The sequence below is a fragment of the Pteronotus mesoamericanus genome, unplaced genomic scaffold, assembly GCF_021234165.1.
Source record: "Pteronotus mesoamericanus isolate MK-2021 breed Mesoamerican mustached bat unplaced genomic scaffold, CSHL_Meso_final scaffold_507, whole genome shotgun sequence".
Taxonomy (NCBI): Eukaryota; Metazoa; Chordata; class Mammalia; order Chiroptera; family Mormoopidae; genus Pteronotus; species Pteronotus mesoamericanus.
Window position 1 is genome coordinate 16399014 of NW_026555319.1, and position 18114 is coordinate 16417127.

At 52.0% G+C, this 18114-nt stretch overlaps 1 protein-coding gene and 1 non-coding gene across 2 annotated transcripts; one reads left to right on the top strand and one right to left on the bottom strand.

The window, feature by feature from the left end:
- Nucleotides 1-704: 704 nt before the first annotated feature.
- Nucleotides 705-7369, bottom strand: RNF215 (ring finger protein 215). The gene is made up of 9 exons (XM_054594461.1): nucleotides 7085-7369; nucleotides 6679-6822; nucleotides 6127-6198; nucleotides 5961-6046; nucleotides 5376-5532; nucleotides 1816-1935; nucleotides 1596-1739; nucleotides 1251-1353; nucleotides 705-1163 (listed from the first exon to the last, which is right to left on the bottom strand). The coding sequence occupies exons 1-9, from the start codon at nucleotides 7367-7369 to the stop codon at nucleotides 1141-1143; spliced, it is 1134 nt and encodes a 377-aa protein (XP_054450436.1). The 3' UTR covers nucleotides 705-1140.
- Nucleotides 7370-10693: 3324 nt separating this feature from the next.
- Nucleotides 10694-10833, top strand: LOC129087518 (U4 spliceosomal RNA). Its single transcript, XR_008530905.1, has one exon. It is a non-coding gene; the product is annotated as a U4 spliceosomal RNA (small nuclear RNA).
- Nucleotides 10834-18114: the final 7281 nt, after the last annotated feature.

Sequence of the window (18114 nt, forward strand, 5' to 3'; positions counted from 1 at the left end):
CTCAGCTCTTAGAGGCAGACAGCCTTCCTTGCCACATGGCCCTTTCCATCTTCAGGTCAGCAACAAAGAATTTCTCATGTGGTTAGGTTAGGCCTGCTTGGATACTTTCCCCCTCAAGGTCCACGGAGCCACATAACATAACCTAATCGTGGGAGTCAAGTCCATTAGTGCCATAGTACCAGGGTTATACAGGCTTGTTCATGGGGGTGGGGGGGAGTCTTGGGGGCTGTCTTATAATCCGCTTCACATAGGCAGTAGAGCCCAAGGTGATTTGTTTTTATCTTAAAACATTCACACGTTTTACTTCTTATGTTAAAATATATCCATGTTTATTTTAATATTAAACCTCCCCTACCCCAAAACTTCTAAAAAAAAAAAAAAAAAAAAAAAGGAAAGGATGCCTTTGGAAGATGCACCACGTTAATCCTGTGGCTTCAAGTATCCTGGTCAGCAAGCCATAGCCCCACTGAGAAGCACAGGACTGGATGGTTTCTAAGGCCTCTTGTCTCAACCAGGCCAGGAAGGGAGCCCAGCTGGACAGGCAGTGGGACACGTGGCTCCTAGTGCCCAAGGACCGAGGGTCGTAGGCCTCTGGGTTTAACATCACAGCCTTGACCAAGATGTGTTCTGAAAGACGGTCAGACCAGGGTGCCCCTGAGGCCAGACAGCTCCTCCCCTAACCCACCCCCAATAAATAAGCACGAAACTGGCTACGGCAGCCTCCGCCCCCAGGAGGTGCTCACAGGCAGGCCAGAGAGCATCCAGAGCCCTGGGAGCAGCTGTGCTGCTCACGTCCTCTTTCCCCAGGCCCCTGCCCAGGGTTCTGGGAGCTGCCTTTAAGGAAGGCAGACACACAACTCAGGATGGTACAAAAGAGCCCCACGGGGCCTCTCTTTCTCACTTCCCAGCAGGCCTGGGCCTTGCATCCTCGGCCTGGGGGATGTGGGCACCTCTTGGCCAGAGTGGAAGTGGTGGGGTCCCTTGCTCCTCAGCAGGGGAAGCCCGTATCCCTCCTCCCACTCACGGGGTTTTCTGTCTTGTCCATCCCACTATCCTGTTCCAAGAGCCCCGGCTGAGAGCCGGAGCACGGGCAGGAGGAGGGGGTCCCCATCTCCATGCTCAGAGACCCAGCTGGGGCAGCTAATCATCTGAGTAGCCATTGCCTGCAGGGAGGAGGAAGAATAACAGGGAGGAGGTGTCAGGTGGGCACCAGGTGGAGCCAGCCAAGGGCCCCCACCCTTGATGCTCACCCAGGACGTTGAATTTGCACAGTGGGCAGGTCTGCTGCAGCATCAGCCAGGGGTCCACGCAGTCCCGGTGAAACTCATGCTTACAGGGCAGCACCCGGAGCCACTGTGAGGTGGGGGGGAGGGCTCAGGCCCCAGTGACAGGCCTCCAAGTGGGGGTGCCTGGCCCCGTGTCCTCACCTGAGCTAGAGAACTAAAACCCCTGTGGCCTGCCCCCTCCCGCATCCTGCTTTCTATCCTGCTTTTAGGGGTAGAAGCGAAGGGCCTGGTTGGGGTGGTTCCCAGGCCTCCGGAGCAGGTTGGGGAACATCACAGGAACAATGACTGGCCTCCGCCTAGGGCGCTAACCTGTTTGTTGCAGAAGTAGTCCAAACACACGGCGCAGGTCTCGGCACCAGTCTCCGGGGGACCCTGTGCCGTCCTGCCCAACCGGCAGCGCCGGGTCTTGAGGGATGCCAGTCTTTGCAACACGCGGCGGTTGAGCAGGTCCACCTGTGGGGGAAGGGCAGGTACAGTTCGGCAGGCCCGAGGGCTGGGGGCGCCGGGACTCCCTTGGGCTGGCTCCCACCTGGCCTCCGGGCTCCCCCTGGCTCTGCCGGGATGCCTGCCGCTGGGCCTGGACCACGAGGCCTGTGCACAGGAGCATGGCCACCAGCAGGATGGCGTTCCACAGCTGCTGCAGGGGCTTCTGCGGAGGGGAGCAGGGTGTCAGGGACGCTGGGCCACCCGACCCTCTTCCCTCAGTAAATCCACCGCAAGGACCGGGCAGGTGAGGTCCATGGGCACTGTGTCCCTCAGCACCAGGCTCCTGGCTTCTTCTGAAGCCTCCGTCCCAGGGTCTGCCAAGCTGTCTATGCTCCCTCCTCCACAGTGAGGGGACCCACAGCTGTCCCCAGCCTAGGCCTCTTCTGAGCAGCTACCCCGTTGTTTTGGCACTCATGGAAGTGTCTGTTGGGCAGCCTCACAGACTCCCCAACCCAGGACCCTGTGACCCGCCCTTTGGTCCTCTTTCTAGCCCCCGTCACCCACCCACCATCCCACCTCCGTCCAGGCTGAGCATTCACACACCCTCTGAGAGGGCACCAGTCCCCAGGGACTGTTGCCTCGCTCTCCTAGGGGTCTCATCGCCCTCCTCTCCCGCCCTCTTCTCTACTGCCTTTTAGGTCCCCTGCTCCTGCCTCACCCACCCGTTTCCCCGCAGGCATCTCATCTGTGACCTGATCCCCACCCCCACACCTTTCTTTAACAGGCCTCCTTTTTTACCATCCCCGTCCCCGCCAACAGGAAAAAACCCAAACCCCTTCAGCCTGCCCCTCAAGGCCCTCAAACTCCCAGCCCTTCCTCCTCTCAGTGTCCCTTGCTCATTGTCCCGTCTTATGTCTTTGCTTTTCCATACACTGTGTCCCTCTTGGGAACCCTCTTCTTCCTGACCCCTTCCCTTGGCTAATGTCTTTAGACACCCCTTGCTCTGGAAGCAATCCCTGACCACCAGGGTTGGACAGATGCTCCCCTGCTTGCCACCCCTGCCCAGCCATGTCTGACGTGCCTCACTCAAGTCTTTGAGAGGCCCTGGGGTGGGTGTGGGGGGCTCAGTTCCTGGGGGACTGCCCTGACTTCACTCCCACCGTATGCAGTGTGGCAGCGAGGCTTTGACTACTCAACAGCTGGCTTAGGAAATGATACGGCGTTGTGAGCAAAACCCGGCCTGCTCACCGCACGGCCCGCTGCTCCACAGCGTCCGTGGGTGTGTGATGACTAATAAACACATTCACTTAAAGGCTTTCTACATTCTTAGTAGCTTTCTGCCATCATGTTCTTCCCCAGTCTATGCTGAAGTTCAACTACCACCATGCGGGGGCAGAGGAACCAAGAAATTATTTGTTGTTAAAAGAGGCCACTACTCTGGACAAGGTTGGGTGCTGCTAGTGTCATAAGACATTGCTTTTACTCAGGGCAGAGGCACTCTGGGGGCCGCTGCTGAGAGGCATCTGTGAGTCCCAGCTCCCCGCTCTGTCCTTTCCTCTCCCCGCTGGTTTCTGTGTCCCCATCATCCATCCACGGTGGGGTGGTGGCACCTGCTCCAGGAAGCTCTCCCTACAAACCTAAGCCAAGCTCAGGCGCCTTCACTATGCCCCAGAAGGCCTGTGCCACCGCCAGCTCAGCACTAAACCCAGCAGAGTGGCAGCATCTCTGGCCTACATCCTCCCCAGAGGGGGACCCCACGAGCCAGGGCTGGAGCTGCCTGCTCTCGTGCCCCCTGCCATGCTGAGCTAGGCTGACACGTGGCAGGGCTCACTGAGTGGCCACTGCAGTGTAAGCTCTCTGGGCAGAACCTGCAGCTACGTGACCTGGCGCGGACCAGTGAGCGCTGGGTGGACCGAAGGCATGGCTGGCTTCAAGACACACTGGCCTCCCCAGGCTCAGTGCGTCTCGGGGACCTCCAGGTGAAGAGGGAAGGTGGGGCTGGGGCTTGTCTATCAGAGCAGTAAGGCTGTGGCTCACCGGACCTTTCTGATACACCAGTGCTGCAGCTGATTCCCAGGGGCTGGGGGGTGCTGACGGGGCCCTGGCATTGGAGCTGAGAGATGGCCCCCGCAGCCCTCAGACACCTCAGCTCCTATAGCCACCCAGCACCTGCCTGGCCCACCCCGGCCAGCGGTATGGCTGCTCAGCTTTGCCCTCTGTACCAGCCAGACTGACCTGCAGACCTCTCAGGCCCGCTCCCAGGCTGCTCCTCCTCTAGCTCTATCCTCTGTGCCCAAACCTCCTCCCGGCCTCTCAACTGATAGACAAATGTCTGTCCCGCCCAGAGGTCTGTGTGGGCTGCCCTCCAAGAGGAGGTACAGTGGGGTTCCCTTCTTTTCTAGAAATCCCTTCTATTCCCTGCAGCCTCAGCACCTCCTCCCTCCACAGAAGGGAGTGCACACAGGAATTAGTACGTGCTGTCTGGGTTGAACTTCCAAGGCCTCCTTTGGGTAAGAGCTCCTCTTCCCTGCTTGTCTTTGAGCCCTTCAAGGGCAGAGCCCAGGTCCTACAGCCTTTTGTATCTCCACAGCCCGTCCCATAGAGTCCCAAGTGCCCGAGGATCTCAAAAGTTACTTGGTGACTGCTTATTTAATCAAGCACTTAAGCAATAAAGATATTCAGAGTAGCGGTAGCTGCCCATTTGCTCAGTGCCTACCGTGAGTTTTGCCTACACAGTTCCCTGACAATCCTGTGGCCATGTGCTATCTTTGTTCACAAATGAGGAACATGAGACCAGAGAGGTTAAACACTCAGCCTGAGATCACTCAGCTAAGATTTCAGAGCCAGGACCTGAACCTAAGTCTGCCTGACTTGAGCTGCCTTGCACGGCCCATGTCCTCAGACACTTGCTGGAGGCTGCGTACCACATGGAGTACGCCCACCCTGCACAAAGTAGGGACTTGAGAAATGCTTGCAGACAGAATACCTTTGAACCCTCTGATGCCAAGCACTGGGGAATCCAGAAACAAATAAGACACACCCCAGTCTTGAGGAGACAAGGTCATGCTCTCCAACATATACAGGACGGGCTGTCCTGAGGGCCCTATGAAGGGTCTCACAAAGTGCTGCTGTGATTTAGAAGAGGGAGAGAGGGACTGGGAGCTGAGGGTCTTAGGGTGCTTTCCAAAGAAGGCAGGCAGGATGAGCTGTGAGGGCTCTGGCTGGATTGGGGCATATGGAGACAGAGAATAAGGGGTCCATGCCTGCAGAAGGCATGGGCAGGGTTTAGTGGCAGGAGACCAGGGTGTGTGTGAAGGCCAGTAAATGGCACAAGGTGGTGGAGTGTAAGAATATTAGGAAAAAGCAAGTGATCAGGAGAGCTGTGAGAGCCAGCTTAAGGAGGCTGAACTTTATTCTGCAGGCAATGGGGAGCCAAAGAAGGCTTCTGAGTGAAAGAATGACATGACAACAGCAACAGTCATTGATTGTGCATGACCCCGGATCAGGCACCATACCGAATACCCACCGTGTCACTGAACACACACAATAGCTCTGGGAGGTGGAAGAGGCAGCCCTTTCCACCCAGGCAGGGAGAGGCTACGGGATTCAAGACAGGGCATGTGTGCGGGCCCACCCAAGCACCGACCTCTCCCAAGCACCCACCTGCTCCTGGGCCCGACTGCCTCCCAGGCACACCAAGTCCTGCCATCCGCCATAGCCATCCTTAGAGAGGCCACAGGTGGTCCACAGCGTCAGCTTCCACTCAATGTTGGCCGACAGGGACTCCCCACTGGTGATCTCAGCTGTGGCCTGGGTCCTCCTGGGAGGGAAAGCCACTGAGGAGCCCGATGGAAGGGCTCTTGGGAGACGAGGCCCAGAGCCCCGCACACGCCAAGTATCACTGTGCAGCCCTTCTGCTTTGGCCCCCAGGTCTTTCCCATCTATAGGTTTTTCCCATTCATATCAGCCAGGCCAGGGAGGCCCACAAGCCCAGGGAAGAGCCTGTCAATCAGAAGTCAGCTTCCTCCTTGCCAGGGCCAATCCTCTTCAGCTCACAGAGCCATCTCCTCATGCCAGACCCTGCCTGGCCGTGAGGAACTCCTGTGTCTCCTCACCCACTTTTCAGATCAGTCCTAAGGATAATAGGAAAGGCCCCGGTCCCAAGACCCCTGAGCCCATGGTAAAGACAGGGATCCTCAACACCTAGGCTCCCAGGCCCAGCCCTTTGGAACTCAAACCCCAACTCACTGCAGCAGTGCCTCCAACAGCTTGGTGACGTTGGAAGAATAATGGAGGACGATCACTGGCCTGAGCAGAAGCTGTGAAATGTCTAGCTGTAGGGAAACAGGGATGTCAGCTGGCCTTGGTCCCCCATCCCCCAGCCTGTGTGCCCCCAAAGCCTCAATCAGTTTACCTCTCGGACCACGTTGTGGTTCAAGATGAGGAGGAGCAGGGCAGAGGCTCCCAGGAAGAGCGCCCGCCGCATCTGCAGGACAGAGATAGAAGCTAGTCCACATCCTACCTGCACCTCACCAATACACCTGTCGCCACAGTTATTCTTAGGTCCTGGCACTGCAGTGTTCCCTTCTCCTGGACAGACTGGTTATAAGCTCCTTGAGGTTAAGAACAGAAACCCTTATTCCTTCTGCCTTTCCCCCAAAGGCTCTGTGGGACCCAAACAATGCTGTGCTTTCCCTGGTCCTAGCAGGGCAGGCCTGCCATCGACTCCCATCAGGAACTCCCCATTGGATATTCTCAGGGCCTGGTGGAGTTTCCTGACTCACTCTGGCCTCCCCCAACCTGTTTCCACACTATACTGACTCAATTTTCCAAACTGAGGTCTCTTTCCCCACCCAGACCCAAGGGTTTTCTGGAAGCTCTGAAGGATTCCACTTGGTAGTCTGCCTCTGGCAAATGCCTTGAACCCCCCTTCTTCAACCCCCTTCCCCGCATACATCCCCTGCACCTGCTGGACCAGGGCCTTTGGATAGGCCTGGGGGCCACTGCTCTGACTCTCCGGATGGAACTGGGCCTCCTGCTCCTTGCCCACGTATGCCACTGCAATCCAGCCATCTACCGGCACCTCCTCCTCAGCATCCACGATGTCCATCTGTGGGGCAAGGGGCCACAGGCAGGGGGAGGAGAGGAAGTTAGGAGCATCAGGCACACAGGGATGCAAGGCCAGGGTCTGAGAACAAGTTTGGAGGGGAAAGCATCTGGATCCCAGGTTTTGGAAGCCGGAAGGAAGGCTGGGGGCCTGGGCAGCCTGGGGAAGGGGCGCTGGACTGCCAGGTCTTGGTCCAGGAAGAAGGCCGGTTCTGGGTGCGGGGGTCTACGTGGCGGCCAGGGCCAGATGGCTCAGCGGCGCTCACCAGCAGCAGACGGCCGCCCAGCGGGGGCGCTGGGTCGGCCTTGGGGCCGATCCTGACGCCCTCCAGGACCAGAGCGTCTTGCCGAGGCAGCCTCACGTCCACTCGCACAGCGCGGGCCCCTCCCCGCTCGGCACCAGTTGCGGGCTCGCCGCCGTCAGCCGCGGCCCCGGGCCCTGCCAGGCCGAGCCAGAGCGGCAGCAGTGGCAGTAGCAGCAACAGCGGCGACGGCGGCGGAGGAGGAGGTGGCGAAGGCGACCTCAGCGCGGGGCGGGCAGTGGGGCCCATTGCCGGACCCAGCAAGCAGACGAGACAAGGGTCCGGGGGGTCCCGGGTGCGAGGGGTAGCAGAGGGAGGGACTCCGCGGCCGGACGGGGCGGGGCGCTGAGAGGGGGCGGGGCTGTGGCCGGACGGGGCGGGGCACAGGGAGCAGGGTAGGCTCTCGGAGGCTTGGGCGCTCAGGCCAGGCCACGCGCGCCCCCTCGTGGTCGCGGGGAACTCCGGAGCAGGCGACCCGGGAGGGCTACAGCAGAGCGGATTTCGGGTCACTGTGGCTGAAGAGCGAAATCAGAGAGAAGGTGTTCACAGGCTGTTGGATTGTCAGAAGCCGAGACAGGACAGAGAAGAGCAAGAGAGATGGTTGAAAGGGGTGACTTGTGTGGAAGGGGTGACGGGGGATAGGGAGCGGAAATACAATCAGGGCTGCAGAAGGGCAGGAAGGAGGGATGTCTAGGGGCTTGGAGGCTGCAGTGGCCCACAGTGTGGCCTGGGCCAAATCGTAACCCCCTCTTCCTTGATCCTCTGTTTCTCCTCCAGACCGAACTCCAGAAGGCAGAGAACCAGAGAATGGCATGGGAGGCAGACGGTAGAGATTGAGGCAAGCATCTTGGGAGTGACAGAGAGCGGAAAGGCTGGGTCCTTGGGGAAGTCGCTTTCCTGAGCCGTGAAATGGGCACAACGTAAGACTCTCCCAATTAGTAATTTCTGACACCTACCGGAATGTCCTAAAACTCGTCCCTTTCTCCAACGGTTACAGCTGCTAAGAGCAGACTCAGTCTGAAAGCCTTTTAAAAACTGCACTGTGAGGGGGAGAGGAATGTTAAGGGGACTAAATGGTAATGGAAAAAATATAATAAAAGTTAAATATTGAAAAAATCTGCACTGTGATAAAAAGGCAAAAGCCAGATGAGCCACGACCCTCCTTTCTCTAATACTCTATTATTAAAGATATCAAACATACAGGAAAATTAAAGACTCTCACAGTGAACACCAGTATAACCACCAACATCAACTGAATCATCAAGATGCTCCAGAATAATAAGACGGAGAGAATAAGATGGCCTGATATTAGCCCAAAGACAGACAAATGGGGCATCAAACAGAAGCTGAGATGCATAGACATGAGTATGTCAGAGGAAGCAACTCGAGGGGAGGGAAGGAGGAAGTATGATGGACTGTTTGATAAATTGTGCTAAGAAAATGGATTAATTGTAAGAAAATAAATTAAATTGGACCCCTACTGTATATCATACACAAAATACCAATTCCATGTAGATTAAAGATCTAAATATGAAAAGTCATACTTTAAACATTATCAGAAAGAAACATAGACTATATTGATTACTTTAAGATCAGGAGATATTTCTTAATACAGAAAAGCAGATTATAAAGGCAAAGATTGAAAAAAAACTTATCAATAATAAAATTAAAAACTCCTGTTAATCAAAACATTGTAATAAAGTGGCAAAGAAAGCCACAAACTGGGCAAAGTTATTTGCACCCAAATGATTCGTATGCAGAAAATATAAATACATGATATGGGCTACAAGATGCAAATAGGCATTTGACAGAAGAGGAAACAAGAATGGTCAATAAATATGAAAAGATACTCAGCCTAATCAGGGAAATACAAATTAAAACACTAGCCCCATTGAGGAACAGTGTCTGGCCTGCTCCATCTAGCCTAGTATTCCTAGACCCTCTCTGGCAAAAATTTAAGAGTTGGACAATGTCAACTGTTGCTAGGGATGTGGAGCAATGGACGCTATACAATGCTGATGGGCATACGGCCTGGTTGTATAGCCATGTTGGAAACTATTTTACATCAAATAAAACCAAATGCACATTCTCAGTAATTCCACTCCTGCTGAGAGCAGTGGTCTCAACAGAGATTGACATTAAAATCATCTAAGGATTTTCTACAAAATATTGATACCCAACCTCTACTCTAAATCAACTGAATTGTTATCTCTGGAGGTGGGAACTTGTTGCTTGAAGTGATAAAAAAAAAACAAAACCAGAAAAACTTGCTCCAATGCTCAACCAAGTGACTTCAATGTGCAGCCCTGGTTGAGAACCATTTCTTGGGTATGTGCAGAACAGCCCTGTAAAAACTGAACACAGCCCAGTTCTCTATCCCTGGAAGAGATAAGCTGTGGTAACTTCATGTATAGAATACAACACAATAGAAAAAAATGAATGAATTAGTTATGTATTTAGCTGTGGATAGTTATTTATTTTTAAATTTTATTTTCCAATGTCAGTTGACATATAATATTAGTTTCAGGTATGCAACATAGTGATTAGATATTTATATACTCACAAAGCGATCACCCTGATAAGTCTAAAATCATATGACCCCATACATAATCATTACAATTTTATTGACTATATTCCCTATGCTGTACCTTATATCCCCATGACTATTTTTGTTTTTATTTTTATTTTTTAATCCTCACCTGAGGACAGTTTCTCATTGATTTAAGAAAGAGAGGAAAGGAGAGAGAGAGAAATATCGATGTGAGAGAGAAGGGCTGGGGATCATACACACCCAAACTGGAAATTAAACCCATAGCCTAAGTATGTGCCCTGACCGGGAATCGAACCCACAACCTTTCTGTTACAGGAGGATGCTCCAACTAACTGAACCACACCAGCCAGGGGCCCATTACTATTTTTATAACTGGCAGTTTGTACTTCTTAATCCCTTTCAACTTTTTCACCCATCCCCCCAACTCCTTCCCATATGGCAACCATCAGTTTGTTCTTTGTATCTCTGAGTTTGTTTCTGTTTTGCTTGTTCGTTTATTTTGTTTCTTAAATTCCTCATGTAAGTGAAATCATATGGTATTTGTCTTTCTCACCATGGATATTCTAACAATGCTGAGCACAAAAAGCAAGTCTCAAAATAAGACATTCTACTGAAGCTCAAAACCATCAGGATTTATGAGATTAATCAGTTGTGTTCTATACACCAGCAATAAACAATCCAAAAGGAAATTCAAACAACAATTCTATTTACAATAGTATCCAAAAGAGTAAAATACTTGGGACAGATTGAAACAAGGAGGTGAAAGACATACACACTGAAACCCATAAAACATTGTTTAAATAAACCAAAGAAGACCTAAATAAATGGAAAGACATCCATCTTAATGAATTGGTAGATTTAATTTTGTTAAGGTGGCAAAACTACCCAAAGCAATCTGCAGATTCAATTCAATCCTTACCAAAGTTCTAATGACCTTTTTTGAAGACATGGAAAAGCCCACTCTAAGGTCTATGTGAAATTGCAAGGGGCTCTGAATAGCTCATATTGTAAAAAGAAGAACAAACTTTGTGCAGTGGCAGTATCATAGCCAATGAGGATCATCCAAGGTGTGATTTTTGCTAATTGAAAACTGTCCCAATACCCTGCCATGACAACTTGAAATATAGTTGTCATTGGCAATTTTTGACAGTCTCTACGGATACTGAATTTAAAAAAAAAAAAGAAGAAGAAGAAGAAAGAAGAACAAAGAGGACTCACATTGTCTAATTTTAAAACTGCAAAGCTACAGTGTAGTACACTGTATGGTACAAAACAGTGTAGTCAAAACTGTGTAGTACAGGCATAAAGACAGATATTAGACAAATGGAATAGAATTGACAGAAATAAACCCAGACGTCTATGGCCAATTGCTTTTCAACAACATTGAAGGGGCCAAGGTCAAGAACAGCCTCTTTAACAGATACTGTGACAACTGGACATCCACATGCAAAAGAAAAAGGTTAGGCTCGTAACTCATACCATACTCAAAAATTAGCTCAGAACTGGTGACCAGTGGGAATGTAAAATGGTGGTTCCTCAAAAGATTAAACATAGAATTACCGTATGATCCAGCAATTCCACTTCTATGTATATACCCCAAAGAATTGAAAGCAGGGACTTGAACAGATATTCATACATCAGTGGAAACAACCAAAATGTTCATCAATGGATAAATGGATAAACAAATCTGGTATGTCCATATGATGGAATATTATTTAGCCATAAATAGTAATGAAATACTGACACATGCTACCACATGGATGAACCTTGAAAACATTACACTAGATGAAATAAGCCGGACACAAGAGGACACGTATTGTTGTATCATATATCCAGAATAGGTACATCTGTAGAGACAGAAAGCAGACTGGTGGCTGAAGAAAGGGAAATGGTAAGTGACTGCTTAATGGATACAGGATTTCCTTTCAGGCTGATAAAAATGTTTGGACCTAGATAGAGGTGATGGTTGCACAACATTATGAAGCTCATTGCAGTTTTTCTTTAAAGGGTTAATTTTGTGTTATGTGAATTTCGCTTCAATAAAAAGAAAGATGCAGGACTAACTATATTTTTTAGGAATTACATTCACATGTAACACAACTATAAAGAAAATCAAGGGAATGAAAAACGCTGAGTTCACTCCACCCAAGTGAGATGTCATTGGGAGGGGCACCTAGGGGCACCAATGGTGTTGGTGACGTTCTGCTTTTTAAGTCACACGAGTGTTCATTATATCGTTCTTTATTCTTTGTGTAAGTTACTAACGTTCTTTTGTATGTATGAGATCACTCTTCATGAGTTAGAGGCCCCTTGGTGTCCATGGGAGAGTCTTGCATCTCCAGTTCTGTGGATCTCCCAGCCCATCTGTCAGCCCCAATGACAAGGTTGCAAGGTCACACCCTGTAATTAGCCTGTCTGTTGGCCTCACCATCTGCCTATATCTACTCCCACTACTTGCCTCCTACCCCCCAGCCACGCAGGGGGTCTTCACTACCTCACCAACACTCATACACCGACCAGACACATATCCTTGCTAACACTGGTCCCCCGCCTAGAAAGCGTTTCTGTTTCCCCACAAATAGACACATCCTAGCCTTCCATCAGTGGGAGCCAGAGGGCCCCTGTGAACCTGGTGAGTAACCAGACTCATTACCCTGTGGTCGCCTCCTACAGGGTAACCCTTGGTTATCCTGGAAGAGACAAGTACAGTCATAGCTTGGTACTTGCTGGCTTCAGAACTCATCAAACCCTGAACTTGTCGTATTTTGATGAGAAAAAAATGTTTCAGCACTCAGCGCTTGCTCAGGACTTGTCACACTGGCTAGAACTTGTATGAGTCACAACACCACCCCCGAAAAGAAAACGCTTCATCGGTATCCATAGGTTTCTGCACTCGTCTCGTGTTCCGGAATGAGTTAGCGATGAGTACCGAGGTACCACTGTACTCGAGGATGTAGTCTCAGTGTGGGAAGGTGCAGCCCAGCCCAGGCCTTCTGCTGTTGCCTGGGGTGCGGTGGGAGCGGGGCTGGAGGAGAAGCAGTAAAGGTGGAAGTTGCTGCTGGAGGGAGTCTAAGCTCAGGGGCAGCGCAGCAAAGGGCCCGAGATTGACTTCGGGAAGGTGAGTGCCAGGCCAAGCCCTGCTTGGGAACAGAGCATCTAAGGCAGGGGAGGCCAGGGGACCCCTGAGGGAAGGGAGGGATCCCAGCTGGGAGAAGAGGTAGGCCGCCAGGCTCCCAGAGGGGCAGGCGGAGTGCTCAGTCAGGGAGCTGAGCCCCCAGGTCCCAGCTCCTTTTGCGTCCCGGGCTGGGTGGGGACCTGGCAGGGATGGGGCTGTCACTCTCTCACCACATACCTCTAGACAAGCCAATTCCTTTTTCTTGGCCTGTGTTCAACTGTAAAATGGGAGTTGGACTAAAAGATTTGTGGAGGCGGAGAGGCTCCTTTCAACAGACATGCTGTAATTCCAAGTGGGGCTTGTGTCTTAGAATACAAGGTTACCTGGCCCGGGGCTGGGCTGTGAACTGTATGGGGCACCCACTGCCCCATCCCTCCTCACATCCTAAAGTTGTGGGGGACCTAGGAAGAAATGAAGCTCTTAATTAAAGTGTGAGTCATGGAGCATGTTGTCCCAAACAGGAACAAGGTAGGGATGATGAAATGTTTAAGCCTCAGTACCAGGAATGTGGTGTGTGATAAGGCTGGTGAATTCCCTAGGCATGAAATGCATTCTTCAATATGGCGCCAGGCTGTGCATGAACACGAGCGAGGCATTCCATGAGCCCACGGGTGGAGGTGCTGGCAGGAGGCTGAAGGGCAGGGAAATCCATATTCGGAACAGGAGCCTGCTGCAATGAGCTTGAACCTTGGCTCCCTTTACGATGCAGGGGGCTAATGTAGACAAGTGGCCACTAGGTGGCAGGCTAGTCCACAGGAAAAGGGGCCATGCGGGAGCTCAGCGTTGGGCTCTGCTGTTTTGACCAAGGGGGACTTCAGGGAGGCAATGCCTAGCTCACAGGGACACACTCGCCTTGGGAACTTCAGGCCCAGTGACAACGAGGAAGGGTTAAGCTGAGGGGCTGAGAGCTCTTCACTCTAGGCATGAGCCTCGGGACATATCACAAATTGTCTTAAAGAAATCTTAGATTGTCCCTTGGTTGCCTAGTTCAGTCACCATTTCCCTCCAGACACCCAGAGAGGGGTGGAGACTCACCCAAGATCACACAGGACAGGTGCAGAGTAGCCGCAGTGTAACTGTGGGGTGCGGGGCGGGGGGTGGGGAGGGCTACAGAGCGGAGGGATGGTGGAGGCAGAGTGTTGGTCATACCCACAAATACACATTGAGTGTCTGCTGGGTTCCGGGCACAGGGCATGGAGCAGTGACCATGACCAGCAGTGGTCCCTGCCCTTGAGAATTGATAGTCAACCACAATTGCATCCACAAGCAAGATAATTTTAGGCCACGGTAAGTGCCATATGAAAGAGACAAAATGACATTAGAGAGTGACTGGGGCCGGGGGACTGCCTCGGCTCTGGTACAGGCGAAGGGAGGCCTCTCCGAGAGGTGGTGTTGAGACCTGACTGGTAAGAGTATCTGAGGGATGAAACAGGAAGTTCAAGTAAAAACAGCTGCTACGTTTACTGTGTTCCAGACACTGTCCTAGGTCCTTTGCATGAATTGGCTCATGTAATCTCATCACATCGTTATAAGGTAGTAAGATTATCACTGCCATTTTACAGATGAGAAATTGAGGAACAAGGGGTCAAGTAGCTTTGGCAGGTGAGCGGAGCGGGACCTGGGCCCAGGTAGTCGGCTGCAGGGTCGGTGGGTGCCGTTCGGCTTCTCAAATGCGGAATGACTGAGTCTGGCTGTAGACTCTGCGTTCTATCTTGAATGCAGGGCGTGGGGACAGGAATGACAACCCGCTCTTCCCAAGCGAAGGCTTGTGCCAGCTAATGTCAGAGCTGGCGCAGGGTCTCCAAGCCTCTCCTGCCCTCCCTTCCCTAACCCTCTGGCAGAGTTACTTTATAGTTTTTTCAATTACAGTTTACATTCAATATTATTTTGTATTGATTTCAGGTGTACAGAGTAGTGGTTACCCCTGATATTTCTGGTACCCACCTGGCACCATACATAATTACTGTAATACTATTGACTCTTTCCTACGCCGTACCTTATGTCTCCATGACTGTTTTGTAACTACAGATCTGTACTTCTCAATCCCTTCACCCTCTGCATCCAGTTCCCCAATCCCCAGGGGTGGGGCGGGGGTTCTGAAGTCCCAGCTCCCTGCCCCCAGCCTCTCTGTTCACAGCGAACTGGGCCACCTCATTCTAAAGAGATTTGACTCCAGGAGACAACTGGAGACTGGTGAGAAAGGGCTTAGGGATTAGATGAGGATATCTGGGAGGGTAAGGGACTTAATCAGAGGGGTTGGGGTGTGGGAAGCGGGGCAGGGGGAGGATTGGCGTCCTCACAAAGCCAGGGTGGACTGCGGAAGTGAGGAGGAGCTGGGCTCCTGGGGAGGAGCCGGATGGGGCTCAGTTTCTCTCATTCTGTTGTGTCTTCAGAAATAACACATAATAGCATCAATAATCCTCACATTTGTGCACCCATCACTTTTCCAGCCTTTATTTCACTTGGAATTCTCACAATGGCCTTGGGAAAGAGACAAGGATTACTTTTCTCCCCAGATTACTGGCACCCAGAGAAGGCAGGTGACTGCTACCAACAGAGCTGGGGTTTGGCTCCAGACCTCTCCGCTGCTGGCCCAGGGCTGCTTTCTCTGCTCTTACAGCGTTTGCGCAGGGGGGAGGCCCGCGCCGGGCCCAGGCGCTGCCGTGCGCTCCATGGGAACTTGCGCTGCTGGCAACTGGAATGAAGTCACCTAGAGACCAGTGCCCCATCATATTCTGGGAATGTTCCCCACCCCCAATATTCTAAGTTCCACAAGGGCAGTTTTGTGTGTGTGTGTGTGTGTGTGTGTGTGTGTGTGTGTGTGTTTAAGGCTTATTTTATTCTCATTTGAGAGAGAGGGAAAGGAGGGAGAGAAACATCGTGCAAGAGAGAAACGTTGATCAGCTGCCTCCTGAATGCCCCAACCGGGATCAAGCTCACTACGCAGGCATGTAGACTGACCAGGAATGGAACCAGGATCGAATTGGCGATCTTTCTCAGTTACTGGACGATGCTCCAACCGACCAAGCCATGCCAGTCAGGGCTACAAGGGCAATTTTTCACTCCATGATTAGCACAGTGCTCAGTTAAATACATGTTGAATGAATGAATGAATGTATGAATAAAAAGATGAAAAGGCCTCCTCAGTAATGCGGCTGGCTCCTGCTCAGCCATCCCTTCTCAGGGGAACCTGGGATGCCCCCACGCTCTGACTGATGGCACTGGCTGCCTGTACTGGACAGGGAGGGCAGGTATAGGAGTTGCCTTGACTGTAGTCCCTACAGACCAGGAACTCCTTGAGGGCAGGGCCTAGTTGACCTCATCCTCTGAGGTGTCCCCATGCCAGGCACCCTGCCCATTGCACAAACAGTGCTTATGGAGCAAAGGAATGAAAGGTGCTGTGGCTCCCAGGTCTGATCAGGAGCCAAAGCCTGGGCTACCTGGAGGGGGAGAGCAGGTACAGGAGTGAGTCAATCGCCCTGCTTCCTCATTCTACTGTCGAGGCCCTGCCGTGCAGTCCCAGGTAGCTCTGATTTCTTCATTCCGTCCCCACTTTGTGGGAAAAGGACTTGAGGCAGCGGCAGCCGCACATAGCACGGCTGGGAGGAGGCAAGGAAGCCGGGAGGCCCAAGTCAGGGCTTTTCTGCATGGTCGCCTGCGCCTGCCAGCACAGGGGCTTTCCAGAGAGTTCCTGCTGTCCTTGTGGAAGTAGAGTGTTCCACAAATATTTGTAGAAGGATTTAAAGACTCTTCTCCCCAGCGCTCAATTCACTGTGCCAGTCTCTGCACCACCCCTTTCCCGCTGACACCAGAGAATCAGAGGACAGGGAACCCGGCGGCCTTTGATCTCGAGGTCAATGCCCTTGTGTTCAAGGAGAGGCGTCCAAGACCCAGAGGTCAAGGGCAAACAGCCCTGAGGAGGCCCCCATGTGCTCATCGCTGAATTGTCACTGCAGTGCATTTACTCAAGAACTTGGTCCAGCAGCCCATCCAGTGCTCCTGTCTGTGCCTGGAGCTGCTTCCCAGACAAATCTCAACCCGAGGGCAATAACTCCTGAGGCTAGAACTGCCACCCTATGTTCTTCCCCTGCCTCTATGCTCCGGCAGCCTGCTTTCAGTTATTCACACTACCTTCCCAGCAAAGAGTACACAAAACAGTACACTCATCCCAAGTGGCAGGGCCTGGATCTCATGTCAGGCCTGTCTAACCCCTGAGGCTGGGCTTTTCCTGTTGGGCCAGGCTACTGCTTGAAAGTCACCACTGTAACATAAAGTAGTCAGTGTCATGGTCAGGAGAGAGAGGTTGCAGGTTGTCAGAGGCCATGTTGACTTGGGTAGGTCAGGGAGAGATTCCTGGAAACAGCATTGGATCAGGGTTTGTTTTTTTTTTGTTTTTTTTGTTTTTTTCAAAAAATTCTCACTCCAAGAAATGTTTATTGATCAGAGGGGGGTGGGGTGGGGAGAAAGAGAAACATCGATCGGTTGCCTCCCATTCGTGCCCTGCCCAGGGATTGAAACTGCAGTCTTAGTATGTGTCCTGACCAGGGATCGAACCCACAACCTTTTGGTGCAGGGGATGATGCTCCAACCGACTGAGCCAACGGGCCAGGGCAGGATCAGGGCTTTGAAGGCCAGGGGATATCTAGCAGGGGGAACAGGTGAGGGCAGCAACTCAGGCAGAGGTGCATCTGAGGGACAGCACAAAGCTGCTCCTACTGAAACAAAAGTGTGTGAGGGGAAATGAGTGGCAGTTGAGGCCACAAAGGATGCTGGGAGGAGAATGGGGTAGGTCTGGAATGCAAGTCAAAGAACTAGGGAGCCACTGCAGAGTCTTGAGCAGAGGAGCAACAAACCTAGCAGGGAAGGAGAACTGCTGGGCAGGGGTTGAGGGTTAGAGAAAAGGTGAGGATGGGGAGGAGGGACTCTCTTAGTAACTAGCTCAGAGGAGTTTACCAGATTATTATTCCAGCATTTATATTATCAGATTAACTAGCTGTTCCGTAGTGGGCTGGAGATAGATAAGGTTCAGGGGTGGAAGGAGAAGGAAGCCACAGGACCTGGGAAGAGCAGACTGGAGGAGGGGTATTTAACTTAGGTCTTTATCGTGGATAACCCCAGATTCCACACGGTGGGGTAGGTTGGAGCTGGAGACTATTTCCTCCTGGGTGAATGTTTTCCATGTGCTTTCCAGGGCAGCCTCTGCAGGTAGCTCCCAGGTGAGTCCATGCCCTGGCCCATAGGCACCTGGGAGCCAATGGCCCAGAAACC

Coding starts and splice junctions, on each gene's coding strand:
- RNF215 (XM_054594461.1), bottom strand. CDS start 7,369: ATGGGCCCCACTGCCCGCCCCGCGCTGAGGTCGCCTTCGCCACCTCCT. Junction 5,533..5,960: donor CTGTTGGAGGCACTGCTGCA/GTGAGTTGGGGT, acceptor TTTCCCTCCCAG/GAGGACCCAGGCCACAGCTG. Junction 1,740..1,815: donor AGGGGGAGCCCGGAGGCCAG/GTGGGAGCCAGC, acceptor CTTCCCCCACAG/GTGGACCTGCTCAACCGCCG.